This window comes from Cervus elaphus, chromosome 23, assembly GCF_910594005.1.
Source record: "Cervus elaphus chromosome 23, mCerEla1.1, whole genome shotgun sequence".
In the NCBI taxonomy this organism is placed as follows: Eukaryota; Metazoa; Chordata; class Mammalia; order Artiodactyla; family Cervidae; genus Cervus; species Cervus elaphus.
In genome coordinates this window covers 59588978-59616154 of record NC_057837.1, presented here as the reverse complement: position 1 = coordinate 59616154, position 27177 = coordinate 59588978, and the positions used below count along the sequence as shown (strand labels likewise).

At 42.3% G+C, this 27177-nt stretch overlaps 1 protein-coding gene across 1 annotated transcript in view; it reads left to right on the top strand.

Annotated features, from left to right (window-relative positions):
• The first annotated feature begins 1085 nt into the window (after positions 1–1085).
• Positions 1086–27177, top strand: part of PSMF1 (proteasome inhibitor subunit 1) — a 48357-nt gene continuing 22265 nt past the window's right edge. Inside the window, exons 1-4 of the mRNA XM_043883684.1 lie at positions 1086–1377; positions 6447–6599; positions 8130–8212; positions 10844–11026. Of these exons, the coding sequence (XP_043739619.1) occupies positions 1249–1377; positions 6447–6599; positions 8130–8212; positions 10844–11026 (548 nt within the window). The 5' untranslated portion in view covers positions 1086–1248. The remainder of the gene's footprint in view (positions 1378–6446; positions 6600–8129; positions 8213–10843; positions 11027–27177) is intronic.

The window sequence follows — 27177 nt, the reverse complement described above, 5'->3', positions numbered from 1 at the left end:
AGCAGCTTCCATTCTCCAAGTGAAAAATGAAAGTGTTAGTCACTCAGTTGTTTTCAACTCTTTGAGACCCCCATGGACTGTATCTTGCCAGGCTCCTCTGTCCATGGGATTTTTCAGGCAGGAACACTGGAGTGGGTAGCCATTCCCTTCTCCAGGTGAACTTCCCGACCCAGGGATGGAACTCAGGCCTCCCACTTTGCAGGCAGCTTCTTTTCCATCTGAGCTAAATCTGCAAAATGGGAATGACAATGGAATATATTTCATAAAACATTCGATAAAGCCCTATGAAGTTTTTCGCCCAGGATCCAGCACAATAAACGTTTAATAAATGTTATCCAACAAGCCAGACTGCTGGATTGCAGTACCATCTCTACTGTTCACTCAACTTGGTCAAATACACCCCCCTGTGTGTGTTTGTTGCTGTTGCGTAGTCACTAAATCATGTCCTACTCTTTTGCGAACCCATGGACTGTAGCCCATCAGACACCTGTGCCCATGGGATTTCCCAGGCAAGAATCCTGGAGTGGGTTACCATTTCCTTCTCCAGGGAATATTCCGGACCCAGGGATAGAACCCGCCTCTCCTGCTTGGTAGGCAGATTCTTTATCACCGAGCCACCTGGGAAGCCCCGTGTGTCTGTTTTCCTATCTGCAAAATGGAGCTATCAAATACCAACTTTGTAGGGTCGAGTCTTGAGGATTAAATAAATTAATACAAGTAAAACATTTACAACAACGTCCCACGGAGCAAGCACTGCATTAAGTGCCAACTATTACTACGAATATGTTTTAACCTTATTTCGTAATCTCTTCTCCTACCAGCATACGCCCACCCTATTTTGCAGAAATCTGTGACTCAAAACAAAGCTAGCCTCTCTTCAACGATGCCACAACCTACGTGTAGCACACCTACCACCTACAGAGAAGATGGAGATTCCAGATTTGAAGGACCTCGCTCCCAGGGGTCCTGCCCTGCCCACCCTAGAACAGGGGTCCTGTTCTGCCTGGCGGAACCTTTAAGAGTCTTCCTTCTGTTTCCAGCCGGGAGCTCTCGCGCGAGAGCGCGCGAGTTAGAAGTTACTTCCGGTGGCCACACCCCCCACCCCTGGGCGTCTCCATTTTGGTCGCGCAGGTTGACACTAGACCACAACCTGCGGAGTAGCGGAGGGGAGTCAGCAGTTGTGAGGGCCCAGTCGGCTCACCGCACTTTCTCCCTCCTTTCCTCCGCCCGCAGAAGCCAGGGTCGCCCATGGCTGGCTTGGAGGTACTGTTCGCGTCGGCGGCGCCGGCCATCACCTGCGCGCAGGACGCGCTCGTCTGCTTTCTGCACTGGGAGGTGGTCACGCACGGCTACTACGGCTTGGGTGCCGGCGACCAGGTACGCCACGGAGCCAGGGTGGCGTGGGACCATGGTGGAGGCGGGAGGCGTCTTCTGCCCGAATCCAGAGACCAGGGGCCTGGTCCAGGCTGCCCGACCTTCCCCTTTTTCCGATCCGGGCCCTGAGGCTCATGACACCTTTGGTACCTGTAGTCTGCGGCTCAGGGAGGTTCTCTACTGTTCCATTCTAGCTGGCACAACATGATTTGAAAACCCAGGGTCAGAAACTCGCTCCAGCACTGGCTGGCGTTCTCCCAGGCAGGCATTGTGCCCTCTGCCACTGAGACGGGGGTAATAAGCTCCTTTGAGCATTCCTCACCTACCCGAACTCCACCGAACTCCTTCACAAGCAGCTGGGTAGGGTGAGGGCTGTATTCAGTACCGCCCTCCTACCGTACCGGAGCGTTCACCTAGATCCAAGCACCGGTATAGAGGGACACCAGCATAGGGGAGCGCTTGGACTCAGCTCCAGTCAAGAGCCGAGAGGGCTCGACACCCTTCACTCTATACTGCAGGACCCCGTGCTGCCCACTCACCGTTGTCATATTGAACTCGGGCTTCGGGCCAACAACCGCCTCCCCAACATGTACACACATGCATCCTGGGTGTGAAGGCCAAGTAAGCCTTCCTTCACCAAAGCTGTCCCTACGGTAGCAGCCCCTCCTGCTCTCCCATCCTCAGACTGCCTCTTAGAGCCGGGGGCCTTGTTGCCAGTCCCCACAGAGCCCCAGGACTGCCGGGCCCAGCCTGCCTCACTTGATTCTTTGTTGTAGCATTCTCCCACCTTCCCAGCCCCTTCCCTGTGACTCTCCCCCGCAGGGTCATTGTACACATCAGCTTCCTGTGAGCACTGACCTGGACCCCTTCCTGCACAAATCCTGTCAGCAACTCTGTCGAAGACACTTTGACAGCCTAGAGACATCAGTTCGAGTAGATCATTCCTCCTCCTAACTGCCACCATTCCCGTGTCATGTACTCCAGGCTTCCAAGTTTTAAGAAAGAACACTATTTGGTCTAAAAAAAGATTGCTGACTGAATCTCAGAAGTACACTCTGTTTACCGTGCCACATGTTGAGTTCATGCAAAACAGCAAAAGCTGCTGGCTCCAGACCTCTTGGGGGAGACCCCAGGAGAGTGCAGATGGGGGTTTGGAAAGCACTGTCCACTGTCCACTGTCCACCCCAGTGCTAGGTCAAGCATGTGCCCCTGGGGGATGGGTGTTTGTGTTGCGCACTAGAGGGTGGTGTATTTTTGCTTCTCTCTGCCCTTAAATGCTTCTGGGGCTCAGGTTGTGCTTGTCCTCCTCTCACTTTATGCGTTTACTTTCTTTCAGAGTAGAAGCCTTTTGGGAGGAGTATCTTTCCTATTAGTTTATTCAAGAGAGGTTTTAGTTTCCCAGCATGGGGCCAGCAGACTCAGCTGAGACCAGCAGTGTTTGCAAAGTTCAGAGAATGTTTGTCTGAAGCAGCCTCCTCCTGCTTCCCACCCTTCTAGGGTTGATAAGAGAGAGAGCAAGGTCCTGAAATTGTGTACTTGATCATTTAATATGTTGACAGTTAAATAGAAAACTAAATTGTCCCCTTTTCTCTTTGGTTCTGTATCCTCTGGTTCAGGAAAATTGTGTACATAAAACTTGGTTAGAAGAGCAATGCATTTTCAATCAAAAATTCAGTATTGAATTTGGATTTCTATCCTGAAGCCAGCACCACACCTCATAAGAACTTGACAGCTATGTCAAGTGGTTTAGGTGGCAAGGGAATAGAGATGGCCATAGGCTTGAATTCGAGGATTTTGTTTTCTGTTGTAGGAATCTAAGGATTAAGACAAAAGAGAAAAATGCCTGAAATGATCTTTTGGGGACACATTTTAGCCCAGGGATACTGGGATGCACTCACGGCCATTAAAAAATACTTCCAACCCCAGGATTTTGCCTAAGGGGACAGCTATCTTTACCTCGTGGGGTGGGGGTGTTTAGTCATAACATGGGCACCCAGGAGCTCTGAATGCCAAACCCAGTTCTGCACCTGACTTGCCATGACCTTGGGCAATTCTCAGCTCCCTCTTGTTCTTTAGTTGTTAAGTCATGTCCGACTCTGCTACCCCATGGACTGTAGCCTGCTGGGCCCCTCTGTCCATGGGATACCCCAGGCAAGAATACTGGAGTGGGTTGCCACAGCCCCCTCTTAGCTCTTAGATTTTTTTCATCCAAGCAAGTTAAACTACACAACCATGTACTTTGGCTGCTTTCCAGTTGTAGCTCTTTGGGAGGTCTGATATTGATGTCCTGGTCTAGAAGGCAGTTGAATGCCATGTTTGGCTTGTTATCACCAAGGCCAGTCTCTCAGTCCCACCTGTTTTCCCGTATCAGGGCAGGCACTGAGCTGGGGAACACTGGTTCTGCTGCAGTGAGAGGTATCAGCCCCGCCAGACCCCAGTAGTGTCTCTTGCTCAAAGCCAGATGTTACGGGACAGTGAGCAGGCCCAGTTACTTATATTCCAAGAAGAAATTCTGGTGGGTTGAATGCTGTACATGGAGAGTATAAATAGAAATTCAGAGGCCCTTGATACAACAAAGACAAGTCATATTATCAAATTCTTGGCTTCCAAAGTAAACTATAAATCCAGGACACTATACATGTTACAGGAAATTTACCCAGCTAGGGATGAGGGGATAGTTTGTCTTTCTTAAGCAGAGTTGGCTGATAAGTTTCACTTTTGTTTTCTATCACTTTCATTTCCCTGCTTCAGGCCTGTGAGTTTCCTTGTCATTCAGCCAGGTTTGAAACCAGGCCAGTTGCAACATCTTGAATTTTATTTGGCACCACTTTCCTCATTTGATTCCTGAGGCCCAGAGGTGACCAAAGAGGAGAGGCCCACAGTCTCTATTCTTGGCTTCCCGTTGTCCTGGGTATCTGTGAGGTTTGTGTTCCTAGACCTTTTGTTGTTGTTTTTCGTCTTTGGTCCCACTCCGTCCCACTGTAGTCTCATGAATACAGATCTTCCCAGTCCACTTGCTCTGTGTTTAGCTACAGACATATGCATCCATGAAAATAATATAGAAGTTTTTTTTATGTGTTTTAATTATTCTTTTTACATAAATGGTACCCAGCTGTAAATCTCATTTTTAAAAAAAGTTTCTTTGTCATGTTGTTTATTTTTACCTGTAATACTGCAGTTAGATCTGGTTGTTTCTTCTCATTGCTGTACTGTAGGCATATTGTGCAATTTGCCCCCCCCCCGCCCTTTGGTGCCCCCAACACGCCCTTGTCATAATCCCTGTGCCTCTGTGTACAGAATTTCTTTTAGGAGTGGAGGTTTGGGGTCATGGGGTATTGGCTTATCTGATGGCACTAAATATTACCAAATTGCTCTCCAGAGGGGGTTGTATGCGTGTGAACAGCCTCCAGCAGTACTTAGAGGTGGCCATTCTCCTTACACCCACACAAACACCTGGCAAAAAATAGAGAAACGGATAATAGCAGTCGGATGGGTGGATGCTGGTGTCTCTGAATGCTAGCAAAGTTGAACAACCCTTTATGCAGAGTTAGCTGCTCTTATCTTCTGCCAGTCTTTCAAGTGGATTACCAGTTTTTATTGTTCATTTTTCAGGCTTTCCCTTTTTGTACTAGTTATTAATTCTTTCTCATTTGCAGCCATGGCACATAGCTCATCCTAGCCTGTGGCTGCCTGTTCACTTTGTTAGTAGTAGCGGTTGTTGATCAGAAGCTTTAAATCATAAGCAGTGTCAATGATAGCATTTTTTTCTTTTGTGAACCTTGTTTAAGAAATCTTTTCCCACATGGAAATCAGGTTTGGGGTTTTTCTATAGAAATAGTTTGAGAACTATGTCACAAACATTAGTGTGTAAAAGGAAAGTCCTTGGGTTTGTTTGTTTTTCTTTTAAGAAAGGAGGGCATCACAACTCCCAGTGATGCATTTTTTACATCCATTTGGTTGGCAAAAATATTTTAAGTTGGACAGTAGCGATGTTGCTGACCACTTGAAACAGGAACTTTGATACATTGCTCATGAGAGTGTAAATCCATACTTTGGGAAACTATTTGACTTTATCTTATAAATTAAAGATTCTTCCCCTAGACATATTTTATAGAAGTTCATTTCTGTGTACCTAGGAGATGTATGAGCTACCCTGTGTACAAGAATGTTCATAGCAGCGTTATTTATAATAGCGTAACAGATAAGTTGGAAACACCCCACATATCCATCAAGTGAGTGTAACTTGCAGCATATTCATACAATGATGCATTATATGGCTGTGAACTATATAGCAATGGGACGCACTGTGCATCAACTATAGTTATGGATAACTCTCAAAACAATATTGAATGAAAATTACAAAAGGGATGCCATTTATATAAAACTCAAAAACATTTGAAACAACTTATTTTTAGGATTTGTGTATAGTAACACAACTATAAGGAAAAATAAGGAAATGTTTAAAAATACAGACTGGTGAGTACCCACAAGGGAAGAGGAGGGGGATTCATTAGGGGTACACCACTCAGCCATGTTCTTTGTTGTAAGCTGGCTGTAGATACCTAGTCGTCCATTTTATTCTTTTTTTATCTTGTACATATGCTGTATTTTGTGTTTGTTTGAAAGTTGTTCATAACTTTTGTTAAACAACTACAGTAGTCTAGAGAGGTGTCATTAGAATCTGTATTTTTAGTCACTACTTTCATGATGCCTTTGCAGTTGGCCGAAATTCCAAACTTTGAGAAACACTGTCTTTAGAATTTCACAGTATTCCTTGAGATGGCTGGCCTTATTCTTGGCAGGGAGATGGAGAGGAGATTATTCAACCAAGACTGTAGCTTCTTGACAGGTTCCAGTGCTGTGTCACAGAGGCAGTCAGGAGTGAGGGAGGAATGCTGGAGCTGGAGTCCAGAGACCACAGATCCTGTCACTTGCTGTTGGACCTTCGACGTTTTACTTCTCCCGACCTCCATGTCCTCGTCTGTAAAGTGAGGAAACAGGATTAGATTATCTGTAATTTCCTTTTTTCAGATCTGAAGTCATGATCTTTCTCCTCTCTGGTATCCTCTCAGCCAGGTCCCAATGATAAGAAATCAGAGCTGCTGCCAGTGGAATGGAACAGTAATAAAGACCTGTATGTCCTCCGATATGAGTCCAAGGATGGGTCCAGAAAGCTCCTCGTGAAGGCTGTCACTGTGGAGAACAGCATGATCATCAATGTGCTGGTGAGTCTGTAGTCATAAAGAGTCTGATGTTGGGAATGGACCTTGGGATCGCCTTTTTGAAACCCATTTAAGAGCCCTTGGTGTATGTGAAGCCTTTACCTAGTGATCCTACTTCTGGAACCTTATTCTGAGGCCAGGACCCTAAATGTAGAAATGCTTTGTGTTCAAAGATCTCTACTCCTTATTATTGTAAAAGGAAGTGCTTGCCATCACAAAGGAATAGTGAAGTAAATTAAGGTAGATTCATTCAGGGACAATTTGAGAGAAAACAAAAAAAGCTTATTGTAGCCCTAGGGGACTGCTTTTAGTTCTTTAGACATGCATGGCTCATAGCTTTCTGCTGCCTTGAAGCCTTTATCCTTCTCGATTTTTCCCTCCTGGAAAGCTCTTTCTCTCCACCTTTGCTGCCTCACACAGGTACAGTCCTTTAGCCTGACTGACTCCCTCTTGTTTTCTTCTCAGTTACTCACAAAGTTCAGTCAGTCCTGACTGCTTCCTCTAGTCTGTCAGGAAGATCTAAATTATGCCTCTGCTTCATCATTTTATTTTCCTGCCTGGTACTTGACATGGTTTACAATTCGTTAATTACATTTATGCTTTGGTATAATATTTTGTATTCTGCCACTATAGCAGAATGTTCTGTAGTCTATATAACATAGACTCCAAGCACCCTGAGGGCAGTGACTCTCTTAAGTTTGGCCTGGTTGTCTGGATTTGTATAAAGATATCATGCAGTCTGTAGTGTTCTGCACTTTGCATTTTTACCTTGATGTGTTTTGGAGGTCTTTACATGGCAATGCAAATGACTATGCCTTACTCATTTTAACCACTTTGTAGTATTCCATAATACAATAATTTATTTACCCTTCTTCCTTTTGATGATCACTTATATATTATATCACTCAAGGTTCTTAGTTTGAAATAACAAAATCCCCTTAGGTTCATTTAAATAGTCGGGTTTATTAAAAGAACTGGGATAACTGAGTTTTCGGAAGGGCTGGAAAAGCAGTTTGAAGGCTGAGCTTCCAGGGCATTGCTCCAAACCATGCTATGGAAACCAGTGCTGCTGCCGTCAGCCCAGAGCATTAGACACTGGCTGGCTGCCAACCCAGGGGCCCCCTTCTCATGAGCCACTGATGTTGTAGCCCCTATGCCTCTGCTGCTGCCCGTAATGGCAAGATGTCTGCTCCTTACTCAGCCTGTTTATCCATGTTGCTCACTGCCAAGTTGAAGTTGTGCATCTATTTGGCACCCCATTCACATGTTTGCTTTCAAGCTGCAAAAGAGCTTGGGAAAGTAGGCTTTTCTGGGCTCTGCCTCAGAAGGGCATTATTCCTAAATCGAGAGTTGTCCCCAAATGCTCGATGTGTATTTCATCTGTTACAAACAGTCCTTGTATATGTCTCTTGGTGCCCATGTGTATTTCTTTAGGTTGGATATAAAATTGTTCTTCTCCCCCCAGTCGCCCACTTACTCACTCATTAGACCAGACATACCCCAGTCTCTCATTTTCTGTTTTCATTTTTCTAGGAACATGGCTCACAGCAAGTGACAGATTTGACCCTGAACTTGAATGATTATATCGATTCAGAACATCTGGTTGACTTCCACAGGTATTTCTAAGCAATGGCTTTTGCCTAGGAAAAAAGAAGAGAGAACCAATGGCCAGACAGACATAAGGAATGGACTTGAGGTGTTAGAGAATGGAAGAAGGTTAACAGTAGGATCTTTCTCTCCTGGGCACTCAGTTCTTTCTGTTTTTAATTTATTTGAAGAGAAGATTCATGTGGGAAATGCCCTGTGAAATAAAACGATGCGACCAAGAGACCATAAGTCTGCAGGGTAGAGATGGGGCCAGGCCAGTGAGCTCTTAGGATAAAGTGTAGCTACTCTGGTACACTCCATTTCCCTGGTTTTTTAATGGACTTTATTTTTTACAGCAGTTTTAGGTTCACAACAAAATTGAGCAGTAAGTGTAGCGAATTCCCTGGGACCTCCGTCTTGCCCCACACTCTCAGGGTCCTGCAACAGAGTGGTGCCTTTGTTATAGTTGATAAACCTATGCTGACACACATTATCACCCAGATTCCATTCTTGGTGGTGTTGGGGTATGTTTACTTTTGTAAGAAACTGCTACACTGTCTTCCTCAGTAGCTATACTATTCTACTTTCCCACCAGCAGTAAAGGAGAGTTCCTATTGATCTGCATCCTTGTCAGTGTTTCAGATTTTGGCCGTTCTAACAGCTGTGTAGTGGTATCTCATTTTTGTTTTCATTTGCAGTTCCCTGATGACATATGATGTTGGATATCTTTTCATATGCTTCTCTGTTGTCTGTGCATTTTCTTTGGTGAGGTATCTGTTCAGGTCTTTGATTCATTTTTTAATAGACATGCTTTCTTAAGGTTGAGTTTTAGGAGTTCTTTGTATATTTTGGATAACAGTTGTTAATCACATTAAACATTAATGTGATTAATGTAATTAAACATTAGTCATTAAACACATTAATATATATGTTTTGCAAATATTTTCTTGGAGTCTAACTTGTCTTCTTATTATCTTGACTTTTTATTTTGAAATTTGCAACCCCTCAGAAAAGAGAGTTTGCAAAAATAATACAATGAACACCCATATACCTACCACCTAGGTTCACCAGTTTTTAATGTTTTGCTGCATTTACTTACTTTTTCTGTATGCTTTTTTGTTCTTGAGCCATCTGAGAATTATTTCCAGACTTTATGAACCTTAAACCCTAAATATTTCAGCATGTATATCCTCGTTCTTATGTAGACGTCCTCCTGTATAACCTTAAGGCAGTTATCACACTCAGGAAGCTTAGCTTTGATACATTAATGTCATTTAGTACACAGTCAGTGTTCGGGTTTCTGCAGTCATCCAAGGAGTGTCCTTTCTGGGTAGTCTTAGTAGTTCTCAATTTGAGGTTTTTGTGTTTTTTAACCCAGCCAAATATCACACATTGCGTTTATTTTCATGTCTTTTCAATTACCTTTAATCTAGAAGTTTCCTAGACTTCTATTTTTCTTAGCATTGCTATTTTTAAAGACTTGAGGTCAGTTGTATAGAACACTCAGATTGTTTCCTTATCATTTGATTCAGGTTGGACATTTTCAACAAGAACTCTATGTAAGTGAGGCTATGTTCTTCTAAGTGTTTCATGTCAGGCACATGACATCTGTCTTGTTGATTTTGTTCAATTTGATCACTTGATTATGACAGTATTTGCCACCTTTCTCTCCAGTAAAGACATCTGTTTTCCTTCAGGTTTTGATTTACATTTATGAGGTTTGCTTTTTTTTCTTTTATTTTTTATTGAAGTATGGTTGATTTACAGTATTGTGTTGATTACTGCTGTATAGCAGAGTGACTCAGTTATACAATGTAGACATTTTATATCATATTCTTTTCCGTTATGGTTCATCACAAGGTATTAAATGTAGTTCCCTGTGCTACACAGTAGGACCTTCTTGTTTATTCATTCTGTATATACCAGTTTGCATCTGCTAATCCCAAACTCCCAGTTCAGTCCTCTTCCACTTCCTCCCATTGGCAACCACCAGTCTATTTTCTGTGTCCCTGGTTTATAAGATTTGTTTTTTGACTCAGGATATGACTCATTTTAAAATGACAGATTTTTAGGAACTCCATAGAGTTCCTGCTCACTCCCTGCTATCTCAGTCTGCCTTAACACTTCAGTGATAGCTCACATTGTTTTTCTGTCACAGACAGAGAGAAAGAGGCCTAGAGCAGCCTTCCAAGGGCCTCTGAGTTAGTGACAGAATTGGACATTAAGCCCCAGAGCCCTGCCTACTTGGGCCAGAAACCTGGTTATCCTTCCCATGGAGCCTTTGCCTTCCATGACTCTTCCCATGACATGTGATGAACACACAATGAGGCTGAGCACAGGGTGGGGTGGGCTGGGCCCAGAGGAGTCAAGGCCCTGTGCCCCTACACCCTCACCTCTTTCTAATGGGGTGGTAAACGAGAAGGGGCAACTCAGATGCCTAAGAAGCTTAGGCCCAAATCTCGGAGACAACGCCGGGCTATTGCCCCCCTTACCCAGGTCCGCCGGGCGGCCTGTTCCCACCCTTGCGAACAGTCCAAACGCTATCAGGGCCGTCGCCGCCATTGTCGCCGCCGCCGCCGCCACCACCACCACCACCAGAGTACTGTGCGCAGGGCTACCAACCAGCTGAAAGCCGCTGACGCCTCGTCTCCTTTCTTCAGGGTCTACAAGAACAGCGAGGAGCTTCGGTCTCGCATTGTGTCTGGGATTATTACACCTATTCATGAGCAGTGGGAAAAGGCCAATCTAAGTCCCCACCGGGAGTTTCCCCCTGCCACTGCCAGAGAGGTGGACCCCCTCCGGATTCACCCACAACACCCACACACCAGCCGACAGCCTACCTGGTGAGTACGCAGCCCGCAGAGGGCAGCCCCAGCTTCTCCAGACGGATTCTGTCTGTGACCGTCCTGCTTGACCCCTCTCTGGACCCCTCACATCTCTTCAACAGAATTGTCAAGAGTCTTGGTATTCAGAGACAGGAAATGGAGATCTGAGTGGAGCAGTGAGTTCTTGTACTGCTGCTGGTCACACTAAAGTTGCCTGCATCTTTTTTAGAGGCTACACAGAGCCTCTGACTTGCCCAAGGGTCAGTGCCTCTGAGGCGTGCGTGTAGTACTCCACAGAGTTGCTGCCCAGCTGGTTCAGTTATTCATTCCAGAGCTGTTTGTACAGGACTATGAGTCAGGCTTTTGGGGAAAATGCAAAGATGCAGAAATACTGGAGGTTCCTGGAGGGGATGTCGTCTCAGTGTTCCCTTTCTTTGCATTTCACTTCATTGTAGCCCCCCATCTCTTTGACATCGTGAAAACTTTTCCAAAACAGCATGAGGTCTGAGCGAGTCCCATCTAAGATCTTTGCAGATTGGGATGGCAGTATTTAGGACTGGAGACTTCTGCTCTGAGGGAAGACAAGGAGCAGGGACACCTTAGTCTCTAGCTGAGAGGGCACCTTCCAGTTTGGAGCCCACAGTGCGGTAGTAATGGTGGGCTTGGCAGGGTTGGGAGGGAGGGCTCACTGTGCAGCCATAATAAGCACTCAGTAAGTGTTAACTGCCATTGTTAACACTCTGTGTTGCAGTTGTATACCTTTGATTAATTAAATAAATGGGAGATTTATTATAATAAGTAATAATTGGCAAGTCTCTTTGACAATTTTTGGAAATGATGGTTTCTGTGGGGAAAGTGGAAATTGATAAAAAGTTTTGAAAGATTGGGAACAGCTTGTCTGATCTAAACCCCTTATTTAAGATGACTTGCCTAAGGTCACCAGCCAGTAATAGAGAGACAGAGCAGGAGCTACGGGTTCAAGTGTCCTCACTGTAGCCCAGTGCTCTGCTGTGATGTAACCAGAATATGTTGACAAGGTTTAAGGATAAGCCCTAGAGAGCAGTCAAATTGGGGAAGACTTTTAGATCTTATTAAGTGGATAGTAATTCTCAGCTCTCTCAGATTTACTTCCCATATCAAAACAAATATTCTCTGAAATCTCCTTTACTCTCTGAAAATGAAGTTCATAGATAATCTAACTTACCAAATGCACAATTGCAAAAGGGGTAAAGTATAATATAAATGAGAAATAAATAGTAAATAATGATAAGATAACGTTTGTTTCATTGTGTAGATGCCTGAGCGTAATTACACTAGAAAAGATATATGTACTTGTATGTGGGGTTATCTTGAATTTGACAGCATTTACAAATCACATGTCTGACAAGAGACTTGTAACATAGATACATAGAGAACTTTCACATCTCAGTAATAAAAAGGCAACCCAATTTCAAAAATGTTAAAGGATTTGAATAGACATTTCCCCAAGGAAGGTGTACAGGTGGCCCATAAACATGTGAAAAAAACGGAAATCCAAACTACAATGATAAACTACTTGTTTGTGCACATCTTCATGTACAGCTTTTGTACAAGAATGTTCATAGCAGCATTACTAATAGCCTAAAAGTGGAAACAGCCTAAATGTCCATCAACTGATGAATGGATAAATGTGATATGTGCATACAGTGAGTATTTCAGCAATAAAAAATGAAGTACTGATACACATCACAGCATGTATGAACCTTGAAAACATTCTGCTAAGTGAAAAAAGCCATTTATGTGAAATGTCAAGAATAGGCACATCCACAGAAACAGAAAGTAGATTATTTGGTTGCCAGGAGGTGAGATGGAAGGATTAAAGAGCATGAATGGGGAATGACTGCTGATGGGTACAGGGTGTTTTTTTAGGGTGCAGAAAATATTCTAAGAATTAGAGTAGTTGCACTTTGTGTAAACATCTAAGAACCACTATGTTAACTGGCTGAATTTTGTGATACATAAAAATACCTCAGTAAAGCTGCAAAAAAATTTTAAAAGGTCCTAGCTTTGTCTTATTTGGAAACATGAATATATAACAATTGAAATAAGGCTCCTAAGATCAGACTATAAGAGAACTGATAGTAATCGCCCATGTTTGAGATTTTGTATTTTCCCTTCAACTGGAGAGTGGTTTGGTAATAACCTAAACAATATTTTATGAGACCAACATTATACTAGCAAAAGGAATTTGTTTAAAATTAGTTACTGAAGTCTTTCCCCCTAAGAAACAAGGCAAGGATATCCACTCTCACAAGTCTTACTCAGCATAGTACTGAAAATTTTGCCACCACATTAAGACAAGAAAAAGAAAAGGCATACAGATAAGAAAGGAATAAATAAAAGTTTACATTCAAAAAAAAAAAAAAAGTTTACATTCATAGTTGACGTAATAGGCTACATGGAAAATCTCAAGGAATCTACCAGAAAAAGAATATTATGAGCCTAGTAAGGTTATAGGATGCCAGCTCAACATCCAAAAGTCAACTATGTTTCACTGTATTAGCAATAAACACATGGAAATAGACATTTAAGATACAATATAATAGCTTTTAGCTCAACTGGTAAAGAATCCACCTACAGTGTGGGAGACCTGGGTTTGATCCCTAGGTTTAGAAGATTCCCTGGAGGAGGGCATGGCAACCCCCTCCAGTACTCTTTCCTGGAGAATCCCCATGTACAGAGGAGCCTGGCAGGCTGCAGTCTGTGGGGTCGCAGAGTCAGACACAACTGAACAACTTAAGCACAGCACAGGCCACCATTTAGAATTACTGAAAAAAATACTTAGGTGTAAATCTAACAAAACATTTCAGACTTTTATGCTGAAAACTGTAATCAAAGAAGACCTAAATAAATGGAGAAGCATCACATGTTCATGAATGGAAGACTCAACATAGTAAAAATGTCAAATACTCCACAAATTGATACCCTCTGTGTGTTAGTGGCTCAGTCGTGTCCGACTCTGCCACCCCATGGATTATAGCCCTCCAGTCTCTTCCGTCTATGGAATTTTCCAGGCAAGAATACTGGAGTGGGTTGCCATTTTCTACTCCAGAGAATCTTCTCAACCCAGGGGTTGAACCTGCATCTCTTGTGTCTCCTGCATTTGCAGGCGGATTCTTTCCCCCTGCACCAAAGATGTCAAGTACTCCACAAATTGATACAGTAGTTTAATGCAATTCCTATCAAAATCCCAACAAAAACTTCTGAAGATAGAGCAAGATTATTCCATAATTTATACGGAAAGGCAAAGGAGTTTGGAGTAGCTAAAAATAATTTTGAAAATAAAGAAGGAGAAATCACTATACCCAGTATTCAGGCTTATTATATAGCTACATTAGATGGACAGACTCATAGGTCAGTAGAACAATGTTGTTGTTCAGTCACTGAGTTCTGTCTGACTCTTTGCGACCCCATGGACTGAAGCATGCCAGGCCTCCCAGTCCATCATGAACTCCCAGAGTTTACCCAAACTCATCTCCGTTGAGTCCGTGATGCCATCCAGCCATCTCATGCTCTGTTGTCCCTTCTCCTGCCTTCAATCTTTCCCAGCATCAGGGTCTTTTCCAGTGGGTGAACTCTTCGCATCAGGTGGCCAAAGTATTGGAGATTCAGCTTCAGCATCAGTCCTTCCAATGAATATTCAGGACTGATTTCCTTTAGGATGGACTGGTTGGATCTCCTTGCAGTCCAAGGGACTCTCAAGAGTCTTCTCCAACAGCACAGTTCAAAAGAATCAATTCTTCTGTGCTCAGCTTTCTTTATAGTCCAGCTCACATCCGTCCATGACTACTGGAAAAACCATAGCTTTGACTAGATGGACCTTTGTTGGCAAAGTAATGTCTCCGCTTTTTAATAAACAGTCTAGGTTAGTCATAACTTTCTTCCAAGGAGCAAGCGTCTTTTAATTTCATGGCTGAGGTCACCATCTGCAGTGATGTTGGAGCCCACAAAACTAAAGTCTGTCCATGTTTTTACTTTCCCATCTATTTGCCATGAAGTGATAGGACCAGATGCCATGATCTTAGTTTTCTGAATGTTGAGTTATAAGCCAACTTTTTCACTCTCCTCTTTCACTTTCATTAAGAGGCTCTTTAGTTCTTCTTCACTTTCTGCCTTAAGGGTGGTATCATCTGCATATCCGAAGTTATTGATATTTCTCCCAGCAATCTTGATTCCAGCTTGTGCTTCATCCAGCCCAGCATTTCTCATGATGTACTCTGCGTATAAGTTAAATAAGCAGGGTGATAATATACAGCCTTGACGTACTCCTTTCCCAGTTTGGAACCAGTCTTGTTCCATGTCCAGTTCTAACTGTTGCTTCTTGACCTGCATACAGATTTATCAAAAGGCAGGTCAGGTGGTCTGGTATTCCCATCTCTTTTACAAATTTTTCAGTTTGTTGTGATCCACACAGTCAAAGGCTTTGGCATAATCAATAAAGCAGAAATAGATATTTTTCTGGAACTCTCTTGCTTTTTCAATGATCCAGCGGATTTTGGCAATTTGATCTCTGGTTCCTCTGCCTTTTCTAAAACCAGTTTGAACATTTGGAAGTTCTTGGTTCATGTACTGTTGAAGCCTGTCTTGGAGAATTTTTTTTTTTTTTTTTTTTTTGTCTTGGAGAATTTTGAGCATTACTTTGCTAGCGTGTGAGATCAGTGCAATTGTGTGGTAGTTTGAGCATTCTTTGTCATTGCTTTTCTTTGGGATTGTATTGAAAACTGACCTTTTCAGTCCTGTGGCCACTGCTGAGTTTTCCAAATTTGCTGGCATATTGAGTGCAGCACTTTCACAGCATCATCTTTTAGGATTTGAAGTAGGTCCACTGGAATTCCATCACCTCCACTAGCTTTGTTTGTAGTGGTGCTTCCTAAGGCCCACTTGACTTCACATTCCAGGATGTTGGCTCTAGGTGAGTGATCATACCATCTTGATTATCTGGGTCGTGAAGATCTCTTTTGTATAGTTCTTCTGTGTATTCTTGCTACCTCTTCTTAATATCTTCTGCTTCTGTTAGATCCATACCATGTGGTTATTTTTCTCTTTAATTCCAAGATTATTGGCGTTTTTCAAGTGCATATCCCCTTTACCCTCCTTTTTCACCCCTTTGTATCTCTATCACCTGGACCTATATCTTCACATTTTTGATGAGTTCTCTATCCAGCAAATGTTTCACTCTGGGTTCAGGGATCCCTGGGCCTGGGCCTGTACTTTGGAGGCATGTGCTCTCCCTCTAGTATGGGAGACAGGTGAGTAAATAAGAGTTTATATAACTGCCAGGTTATCAGGGATTATCACAGAGATCCTCCATCAGTGGCCTAGGAAAGGCTTCTTGGGGGTTGCTGCCTGAGCTGTGTGTTCATGGGGAAGAGGAGAAGTGTTCCTCAGGCTCCTTTTCTTTTTAACTTTTCATATGTCTGGATTATTTTCTCAGATTCCTTTCTGGGAAGATTGTTCCAGGCTGTGAGACCAGCAGTCCAGTGGCATCAAGGTCTGAAAGCATGGGGTTATCTCTGAATTTTGGTTTGAGAAAGAGTTCATGTCAGAATCCTGGAATATAATAGCTCTGAAGGATAAGACTAGATTTTGCAAGCACCCTGATGCCAGGCATACCTGATGTACCTGAATCTCCCCAATGGACAGTTGGAAATCATTGAAGAATACTGACAGGTGGCGGTGGTGTCTTTGCTAAGGATCCTGGTGGATTGGAAGGGGTGAGGCAGAGGGCCAAGGCTTATCACTCCTGTGTACCACTTTTAGCAGAAGGGACTTCTTTCCCTTCTTTCTGCCACCTCACCCACCTCCCATGTCAAGGAGAGAGTATCATATGGCAGTTAGGAGTACAGGCTTTGCAGGTTGATCAGCTGGGGTCAAACCCTGGCCCTGTAGCTTTGCCTGTCTCAGTGAGCACAGTTAGCCTTGGTTTTCTCATGGGCAACTTGGGAATTATTGTACCTGTCTCAGGAATATGATGATAGATGTCATCTTGAGCTCATTGCTCAGAATATAGTAGATGTTCAAGAAATATTTCATGAATCTTAACTCAGGTAGCAGGCAGAGATAAGAACAACACTGAAGGTGTAATGACTAGATAGTCCCCTGGAAGAGAGAACCTTCTTTTATTTTTTTAAAATAACAGCCTATTCCTCTGAGAAAAGGATTTGATGCTGTGGAGCCACTTAGGTGTGAGAGTATCGACCCAGAGGGTATGCTGGGCAACTGCATTTAGCCCAGGACCTCTATGGACATTGTTTCCATCGTGAGGACATGTTCCTCAAAATGGCCACCACTTAACCTAGGGTAGGAAAAAATGCTATTTCTTGGCTGTCCACCATGTGTTGACTGCCATCTCCAGTGTTTTCATTTATGGTTGCTCATCTTCCAGACAGTCCTACATGGAGATCAGCGGCATCCCTGCTTTTCCAGAGAAGAAGACAATGGTTAAGGGGAGGCAGCATAACTTCCCAAAATTATCTAACTGAGATGGTGAGAACTGAGCTTTGCCCCTACATGGGACTCAGAAGCTTATGCTTTCCCCATTGCACTCTTCAGTTTTAATTCATGTAATCGGTTTGTGTACAAGTTCAGTGTAGTGAGTGCACACTGATTTGGGGAAAAATGTATCCCCTACCTCTCCCTCCAGTGAGATCTTTCTCAAGCAAGCTAATTGTCTAGGACTGGGACACTGAACTGGAAGAAGAGGCGGAATGTTTAGGAGGCTTTTTGTCAGCCACAAGCGAATTGATGGGTCTTGCCTCTGTCATCCCCTTCTCCCTCCACACCCACCCATTGCGAGCCACCTTCCCCTGTCAGCACAGATGGATATAAAGACAACTTCTTGGTGAGAGCCCCATCACCGCCTTGTTTTTGGGCAAGTAGGCACTCTCACTGTCACCTTTTTGTTTTTTCCACCAATGCCAGTTTTAAGGGTAGGGCCTGAGGGCAGGAAGAAGGGAAAGAATGGGTCAGCAGAGGACCCATTGGACTGCTGCGGGTTGTTAATTAACCGTATCACTGAACAGCCTTGGGTTCTGTTCTGAGCAGGAAACAACAGCCTCTGCCCCACTGCATAGCACACTGTTCTGTGTCTCACCCCGAACCTCCATACCACGTTGCCTGTCCCACACCTGGAAACCGCCAAATGCAAACTGAAGTTGAGATGTCTTGCTTCAGTAAGTGTGTGGTGACATGTGTGTCCAGAGCTTGTCAGAGGATACTGGTTTGCTCGTGTGATGCTGGCATAGAGGGAGAGGACATTCCATTACAATGGAGAATTGAAGATGCAAAGTAGGTCTGTTCTGCTGAGATCTCTCAGAAGAATTACTGAAAACAGCCCATCTGTGAGGGAAATTTTTTTTAATCTAAGCCTGACTTTTTTGTTGTCATTTTGATTCTAACCCATGTCCCTTTGCTCCATCTGTCCTCAGTCAGGAAATTGTATGCCCCAAATCTTATTCTCTGTTTTGAAAATTCAATTTTTCCTGTGTTTAGCCAGCTTTACTAAAACTAAATCCTTGCATATAAAGCTCTTATGTCATTCAAAATTCATTTTTTAATCCCAGTCAGTCTGTATCTTTACATATTTTTTAAATATTCCCAATATTTGTGTTCCACATTTTTTTTAAATTTTATGTTTTATTTACTAAAGTGATAAATGTATTTTTTTTAGTATCTGATATTTTATTCTACTGATACATGCTATAATTTGCCTAGTCTTCATTGGGTATTTCAAGAATGTCCAATTTTTCATTTGAAATAGTATACTATGAACATCTGTGTAATAAAATTTTTATTTCCTGAAGTTACATTTCCTATGCTGGCAGATCTCAAACTTTTTTGTCTCAGAAACTCCCTTGCATGCCCCTGTTAGGTAGTTAGAATAGGGATAAGGAGTCCAGAATGGCGGTGGCTAAAAGACATGGAAGGGAAAAGCCCGCAAAAATAGAACAAAGGAAGGTTTCGAGGACCAAGTGGGAACCTCAGGTAAAACAAACAACACTCCTGGCTGGCCCAATTTACATAAGACAGGCCCAGGGACAGAGAAACCTATAAAAAGAGGAGCCAAAGCCCTCTTCTCTCTCTCTGGCTTGATGGGGCGCTCTTCTGTTCGCGTCTTTGGATCGACGTGCCCTCATGCCTCGAAGATGGATTTTCCTGCTATTATCTAAATAAAATAGAGCTGTAACACGGTCCGTCCTCCGAGAGCTGTGACCTGCCAAGGGGGCTTTAATGTCCGTCACTCCAAATCTTTGTTGTGACGAGACAAAGAACCGAGGAGCATACACTCGCCTGACACCCCCAAGTTACTTAGGAACCCAAAAGATGTGTTTTGAGTTATATCTGTCAGTTTTTACTGTATTATAAATTATAGCCAAAATATTTTAAATTAAAATTTAAATATACATTTATTCATTAAAAAATAATAAACCTCTTGTGTGTTAACCTAAATAACAAATTTTATGAAAATATTTTCCAAATCAAAAACTTAATGAGAAGAGTGACACTGTTTTCATTGTTTCATATCTTCTTAATATCTGGCATAGAAATCAGCCAGATTCTCATTTCTGCTTCTGTATTAAGTCTGTAGCTGATAATGTTTATCTTTAAGCCTTAACATAAATAAGTTGTTGGAAAAGAGAGGAGTAGTTTAGTAATTTTCAAATAATTGTGCATTTTCTATTTTGTATTACACTAAAACTTGATAAGTGATAGTTTCTTTTAAGGTGTGAACCTAAAACAATAAGTGAAAGTGTTAATTGCTCAGTTGTGTCCGACGTTTTGTGACCCCATGAACTGTAGCCTGCCAGGCTTTGCTGTCCATGGAATTCTCCAGGCAAGAATACTGGAGTGGGTAGTCATTCCTGTCTTCAAGGGATCTTCCTGACACAGGGATCGAAACTAGGTCTCCTGCTCTGAAGGCAAATTCTTTACTGCTGAGCCACCTGGAAGACCCATTTAGAGAGAATAAGGGGAAGTTGGTAGTTCAGTTCAGTTGCTCAGTTGTATCTGACTCCTTGTGACCCCATGGACTGAAGCATGCCAGGCCTCCCTGTCCATCACCAACTCCCGGAGTTTACCCAGACTCATCTCCATTGAGTCGGTGATGCCATCCAACCATCTCATGCTCTGTCGTCCCCTTCTCCTCCCGCCTTCACTCTTTCCCAGCTTCAGGATCTTTTCCAGTGGGTCAACTCTTCGCATCAGGTGGCCAAAGTATTGGAGTTTCAGCTTCAACATCAGTCCTTCCAATGAACACTCAGGACTGATTTCCTTTAGGATGGACTGGTTGGGTCTCCTTGCAGTCCAAGGGACTCTGAGGAGTCTTTTCCAACAGCACAGTTCAAAAGAATCAATTCTTCCGTGCTCAGCTTTCTTTATAGTCCAGCTCTCCCATCCATCTATGACTACTGTAAAAACCATAGCCTTGACTAGACGGACCTTTGTTGGCAAAGTAATATCTTTGCTTTTTAACCTGCTGTCTAGGTTGGTCATAGCTTTTCTTCCAAGGAGCAAGCATCTTCTAATTTCATCACTGCAGTCACCATCTACAGTGATTTTTGGAGCCCCAAAAAATAGTCTGTCACTGTTTCCACTGTTTGCCCATCTGCTTGCCATGAAGTGATGGGACCAAATGCCATGATTTTAGTTTTCTGAATGTTGAGCTTCAAGCCAACTTTTTCACTCTCCTCTTTCCCTTTCATCAAGAGGCTGTCTAGTTCTTCTTCGCTTTCTGCCATAAGGGTGGTGTTATCTGCATATCTGAGGTTATTGATATTTCTCCTGGCAGTCTTGATTCCAGCTTGTGCTTCTTCCAGCCCAGCATTTCTCATGATGTACTCTGCGTATAAGTTAAGTAAGCAGAGTGACAATATACAGCCTTGATGTACTCCTTTTCCTATTTGGAACCAGTATGTTTCTCCATGTCCAGTTCTAACTGTTGCTTCTTGACTGAATACAGATTTCTCAGGAGGCAGGTCAGGTGGTCTGGTATTCCCATCTCTCTAAGAATTTTCCAGTTTGTTGTGATCCACACAGTCAAAGGCTTTGGTATAATCAGTAAAGCAGAAATAGATGTTTTTCTGGAACTCTCTTGCTTTTTTGATGATCCATGAGATGTTGGCAATTTGATCTCTGGTTCTCTGTCTTTTCTAAAACCAGCTTGAACATTTGGAAGTTCATGGTTCACATATTCTCCAAGCCAGGCTTGGAGAATTTTGAGCATTACTTTACTAGCGTGTGTGATGAGTGCAATTGTGTGGTAGTTTGAGCATTCTTTGTCATTGCCCTTCTTTAGGAATTGGAGTGAAAATTGACCTTTTCCAGTCCTGTGACCACTGCTGAGTTTTCCAAATTTGCTGGCATATTGAGTGCAACACTTTCACAGCATCATCTTTTAGGATTTGAAGTAGGTCCACTGGAATTTCATCACCTCCCCTACCTTTGTTTGAAGTGATGCTTCCTAAGGCTCTCTTGACTTCACATTCCAGGATGTCTGGCTCTAGGTGAGTGATCACACCATTGTGATTATCTGGGTCATGAAGATCTTTTTTGTACAGTTCTTCTGTGTATTCTTGCTACCTGTCTTACTATCTTCTGCTTCTGTTAGGTCCATACCATTTCTGTCCTTTATTGTGCCCATCTTTGCATGAAATGGTCCCTTGGTATCTCTAATTTTCTTGCTTTTTCCCATTTCTTGCTAATTCCCATTCTTTTCCTCCATTTCCTTGCACTGATCACTGAGGAAAGCTTTCTTATCTCTCCTTGCTGTTTTTTGGAACTCTGAATTCAAATGGGTATATCTTTCCTTTTCTCCTTTGCTGTTGGCGTCTCTTCTTTTCACAGTTTTTTGTAAGGCCTCCTCAGACAGCCATTTTGCTTCTTTGCATTTCTTTTTGGAGATGGTCTTGATCCCTGTCTCCTGTACAGTGTCACGAACCACCATCCATAGTTCACCAGGCACTCTGTCTATCAGATCTAGTCCCTTAAAGCTATTTGTCCCTTCCTTGGGGCTGTTATAAATCAGAAGTCTGTTGGAAGAAACTGGGAGCTTATAGTGTAATGGCTTTTCATTGGCCAAGTTGTGGCACTCTCTCATTACCTGAGCTGTTACAGCAAGGAGAAAATCTCTCTTCCTCCACTGAAAGTAGTAAGATAGTGTTACTTCCTGCAGGAAATGGAAGATATTCTCTTCTTACTGGAGTCTGTGTTGATGTCCAGTGATACCTGCTTGAAAGCTATCCCTTCTGGCCTCCTCATTCTATTTTAGTTAGGTTTCTCTCTCCATTAATTTTCACAAAGGGTTAGTTCCAGTGTAAAATTTGAATTCATATCAGTGAACTTTTTGTACGTTATTACATTAAAATCCACTGGTCTTTCATGTCCTTTTAATGGATCTTTTGCATGCTGTTGAAAGATCATGTATTGGTTATTTGGAAAATGCTGGTTCACTGGTATATGCTGATCCACAAAACATTGACAAATTTTATTACACAATATCTAAAAAATCATATTCATCAGTATTACTAATCTCATCAGCATCTATATCGGGAACCCATCAAGTTAGTGATGAATGGTGGTGGTGATTTAGTCGCTAAGTTGTGTCCGACTCTTGCAACCCCACGAACTGTAGCCCGCCAGACTCCTCTGTCCGTGGGATTTTCCAGGCAAGAACATTGGAGTGGGTTGCGATTTCCTTCTCCTAGTGGTGAATACAAATTTCCAAATTGCTAATTTTCTTGAAAACTTGAATTTTATCATTGGGAACATATACTGTCAGTTATTTTCCTTGAAGTAATGGGTTCTATGGTTTTCAAGAAAGTGTCTACTGTGTAGCCCAACCTGAATAGCCTTGGTTTGTCATTTTATGTAAAAATAGTTTTCCATGAAAAAATGGCTACTTTAGCTAGCAGCTTAGCTGCACAAAACAGCCATTGTATTTCTACATGCAGCAAAAGTGCTTTATGAATATTTCCTGTTTCATCACATAGGATATTAAAAAGAAGTGTACTCAAAGATTGAGACTTTAGAACACTTGGTAATTTTTACCACCTTCTTTAAGGACATTTTGATGGGAAAATGGATGGGGGGGTGGATAGTTGGAGTGGCTGGTGAGTCAGATTACCGTGACTGCTAGTTACTCACTGATGCTTTTGTTTTTTTGTTTTTTTTTTTTTTTTAATTTGTTTATTTTTGTCTGCACTGGGTTTTAGTTGCTGCAAGTGGGCTTTTCTCTAGTTGTGCCAAGGTCTGCTCTTCCTTGCTATGCACAGGCTTCTCGATGCAGTGGTGTCTCTTGTTGCAGAGTACGGGCTCTAGAGTGTGCAGGCTTCAGTAGTTGTGACATACAGGCTCAAAAGTTGCAGCATACGGGTTTAGTTGCCCTGAGGCATGTGGAATCTTTCTGGATCAGGGATTGAACCCCTGTCCCCTGCACAGGCATGTGGATTCTCAACCACTGGACCACCAGGGAAGTCCTCATCATTGCTTTTGTACCATCAGTAAAAATATCAACACAGTGAAGAAAGCAAATAGTTTTTAAGATGAAATAGTTTTGACCTCGTGGACCCTCTGAAGTGAGTGTCTCAGGAACCCACCAGGAGTCCATGGACCACATTTTGAATATCTTTTTTTTTGTTTTTAATGTTTACAAGCCCATTTGAATTTACTCTTTTGTGAAGAGTCTATTCAAATCTTTTGCTTGTTTTTCTGTTGGGTTGTCTTGTCTTCTTATGATTTGTAGACATGGTTCATATAGTCTGGATTTAGTCCTTTGTCAGACATATGTATTACAATGTGTATTACAGTGTCTTCCCTCTGTAGCTTGCCTTTACCCTCTGTTAAGGGTGTTTTTTTAATTAAAACATTCTTAATATTTTATGTAATTCCGTTTATCAATACCTTCCCTTTATATGGGGTGCTTTTTTGACCTGTTTGAGAAAATTTTGACCTATCCTATGGTCATGTAGAATTTCTCATGTACTCTAGAAGCTCTGTTGTTTTACCTTTTATATTAAGATAATCCATTTGAAATTAATTTTGTGTGTGTTGTGAGATAGATACATGTTTTACCATATTGATATCCAGTTGATCTAGCACCATATTTGGAAAAGAATTATCCCCTACCTATGCCACCTTAATAATTTTCATTTTTCATTACTCGTAATACAATGATAGTTGCCCTCATTCTTTTCATTGTAATGGAAGTAATCTTGATCCTTTTGATTTTTTCCCCCCATGGATGGCAAAGCTGGTTCAGTAATATTTATATGACTGCTATATAGAGTGCCAACTATTGCAGAAATTGCTTGGCATTTCATCCATATTCTCTTATTTAATTCTCTCAACCCCATGAGATTAGTAAGGGCTACCCCCCTTTTATGGTTTACATGAAACTGATGTTAATGTACAAGTAACTTGACCACAGTCATTCATGAGCAGAAGTTGTGTTATAGTAATAGAATATTGGATAGGGACTCAACCTTCAAGGAGTTCACAGTTGGTTAGAGCCATTTACCCTTTTTATTCCAGACCATAAGTGTTTCTAAAACAGTTAAAGAAGTATGTCTCAGGTCTGTTGAAGCTCACAGAAGGGTGATTACTCTGAAGGGTTGAGTTGGGACAGGATATAGAAGGAAGGGCTTCACTGAGATAATGCATGATGGACTAAATTTTAAGGGGCTAATAAAAGTTCTGTAGTATTGGGAGTAGTTGGTATTTGTGGCCAAGAGAAAAATGGATACAAATGGGGCTGTGGAATCATCTTGTCATCTCATGTGTGTGTGTTTAGGCAGGGGACGGACCAAGGGGTTGTATATTACTTGTGCTGGTGCGTGAAGGGAGAATAGGTGAATGTGGGGACCACATCACAAGGGATCTTATGTACTAAGAAACTGACTTTGATCCTGGGGTAATGGGAGCCATCAAAATGTTTTGGATAGAGAGTGATTCAATTGGGACCTTTTTCACCATTTTTCCCCCCAAGGAATCCCACTTAGAATGTCAACTTACATAGTTAATATTTGTTGAGCCTTTACTGTGTGCCAGGCTATTATTACACTAAGTATAGAATATAGTCTCTCTTAAGCAAGAGAATGAGAGGTACCTGCTCTTGTTATCCCACTTTTTGGAAAATAAAATAAACTGAGACACAGAATGGTAAATCAACTTGCCCAAAGAAACAGCTCATAAAAGGTGGTGTGGGATTCAGCCCTTAGTATTTTCTCCTTTTGACACTTATAACAGCCATTGCTTCAGAAGAAGCTATCTTGACTTGCATTATTCCAAGAACAAAGAGAAAGCTGGTATGGTTGGAACATGGTGAGACATGGTGATAGGAGATGACTCTGTAGGGGTAAGCACAGGACAGTTTGTGTAGAGCCTTGGGGTCAGTGTCAGGAGAAGTGGGAAGCCACTAGGTGTGTTTAACAAGAGAGAGACTTGATATCATTTCCCTTTTTTTTTTTTTTAATTCCTCTGGCTCCTTTGTAGAGAATGGATTAGAGAGGGATAAGAGTAGAAAAAATAAGATCAGGTAAAGAGCTGACACAGGCACTCTGGCAAGAAATAATGGTGGTAGATGGTGGCAGATACGAGGATAACCTGGGATATATTTGGTTGTACACTTTACAGGACTTGCTTATGGGTTGGCTTAATGACGGGAAGAAAAAACCAGGATGATGCAAGGAGGCTTTTTTTAGCCTAAGTCATTTCTAATTTGAGGCTACCATAGCTTCAGGGAACATGCTTTTCATGCAACTTAGAGCACAGCTCTGAATTTTCTTAGCGTGCATTCCCAACAGTAGAATTAACTACATTAAGGACTAAGCTGTAAAGAACAATATTGCATAGGAACCTGGAATGTTAGGTCCATGAATCAAGGCAAATTGGAAGTGGTCGAACAGGATATGGCAAGAATGAACATTGACATTTTAGGAGTCAGTGAATTAAAATGGACTGGAATGGGAGAACTTAATTCAGATGACCACTGTATCTACTACTGTGGTCAGGAATCCCTTAGAAGAAATGGAGTATCCCTCATTATCAACAAAAGAGTCCAAAATTCAGTACTTGGGTGCAATTTCAGAAACGACAGAATGATCTCTTGTTCATTTCCAAGGCAAGCCATTCAATATCACAGTAATCCAAGTCTATGCCCCAACCAGTAATGATGAAGAAGCTGAAGTTGAATGGTTCTATAAAGACCTACAAGACCTTCTGGAACTAATACCCAAAAAAGATGTCCTTTTCATCATAGGGGACTGGAATGCAAAAGTAGGAAGTCAAGAGATGCCTGGAATAACAGGCAAATTTGGCCTTGGAGTACAGAATGAAGCAGGGCAAAGGCTAACAAGCATTTTGCCAAGAGAACGCACTGGTCATGGCAAACACCCTCTTCCAGCAACGCAAGAGACGACTCTATACATGGACATCACCAGATGGTCAATACCGAAATCAGATTGATTCTGTTCTTTGCAGCCAAAGATGGAGAAGCTCTATACAGTCAGGAAAAACAAGACCAGGAGCTGACTGTTGCTTAGATCATGAACTCCTTACTGCCAAATTCAGACTGAAATTGAAGAAAGTAGGGAAGACCACTAGACCATTCAGGCATGACCTAAATCACATACCTTACGATTATACAGTGGAAGTGACAAATAGATTCAATGGATTAGATCTGATAGACAGACTGACTGAAGAACTACGGATGGAGGTTCATGACATTGGACAGGAGACAGGAATCAAGACCATCCCCAAGAAAAAGAAATGCAGAAAGGCAAAATGGTTATTTGAGGAAGCCTTACAAATAGCTGAGAAAAGAGAAGCAAAAGGAGAAAAGTAAAGATATACCCATCTGAATGCAGAGTTCCAAAGAATAGCAAGGAGAGATAAGAAAGCCTTCCTCAGTGATCAATGCAAAGAAATAGAGGAAAACAATAGATAGGGAAAGACTAGCGATGTCTTCAAGAAAATTAGAGATTTCAAGGGAACATTTTATGCAGTTCAGTTCAGTTCAGTCACTCAGTCGTGTCCAACTCTTTGCAACCCCCTGAATTGCAGCACGCCAGGCCTCCCTGTCCATCACCAACTCCCGGAGTTTACTCAAACTCATGCCCATCACCAACTCCTGGAGT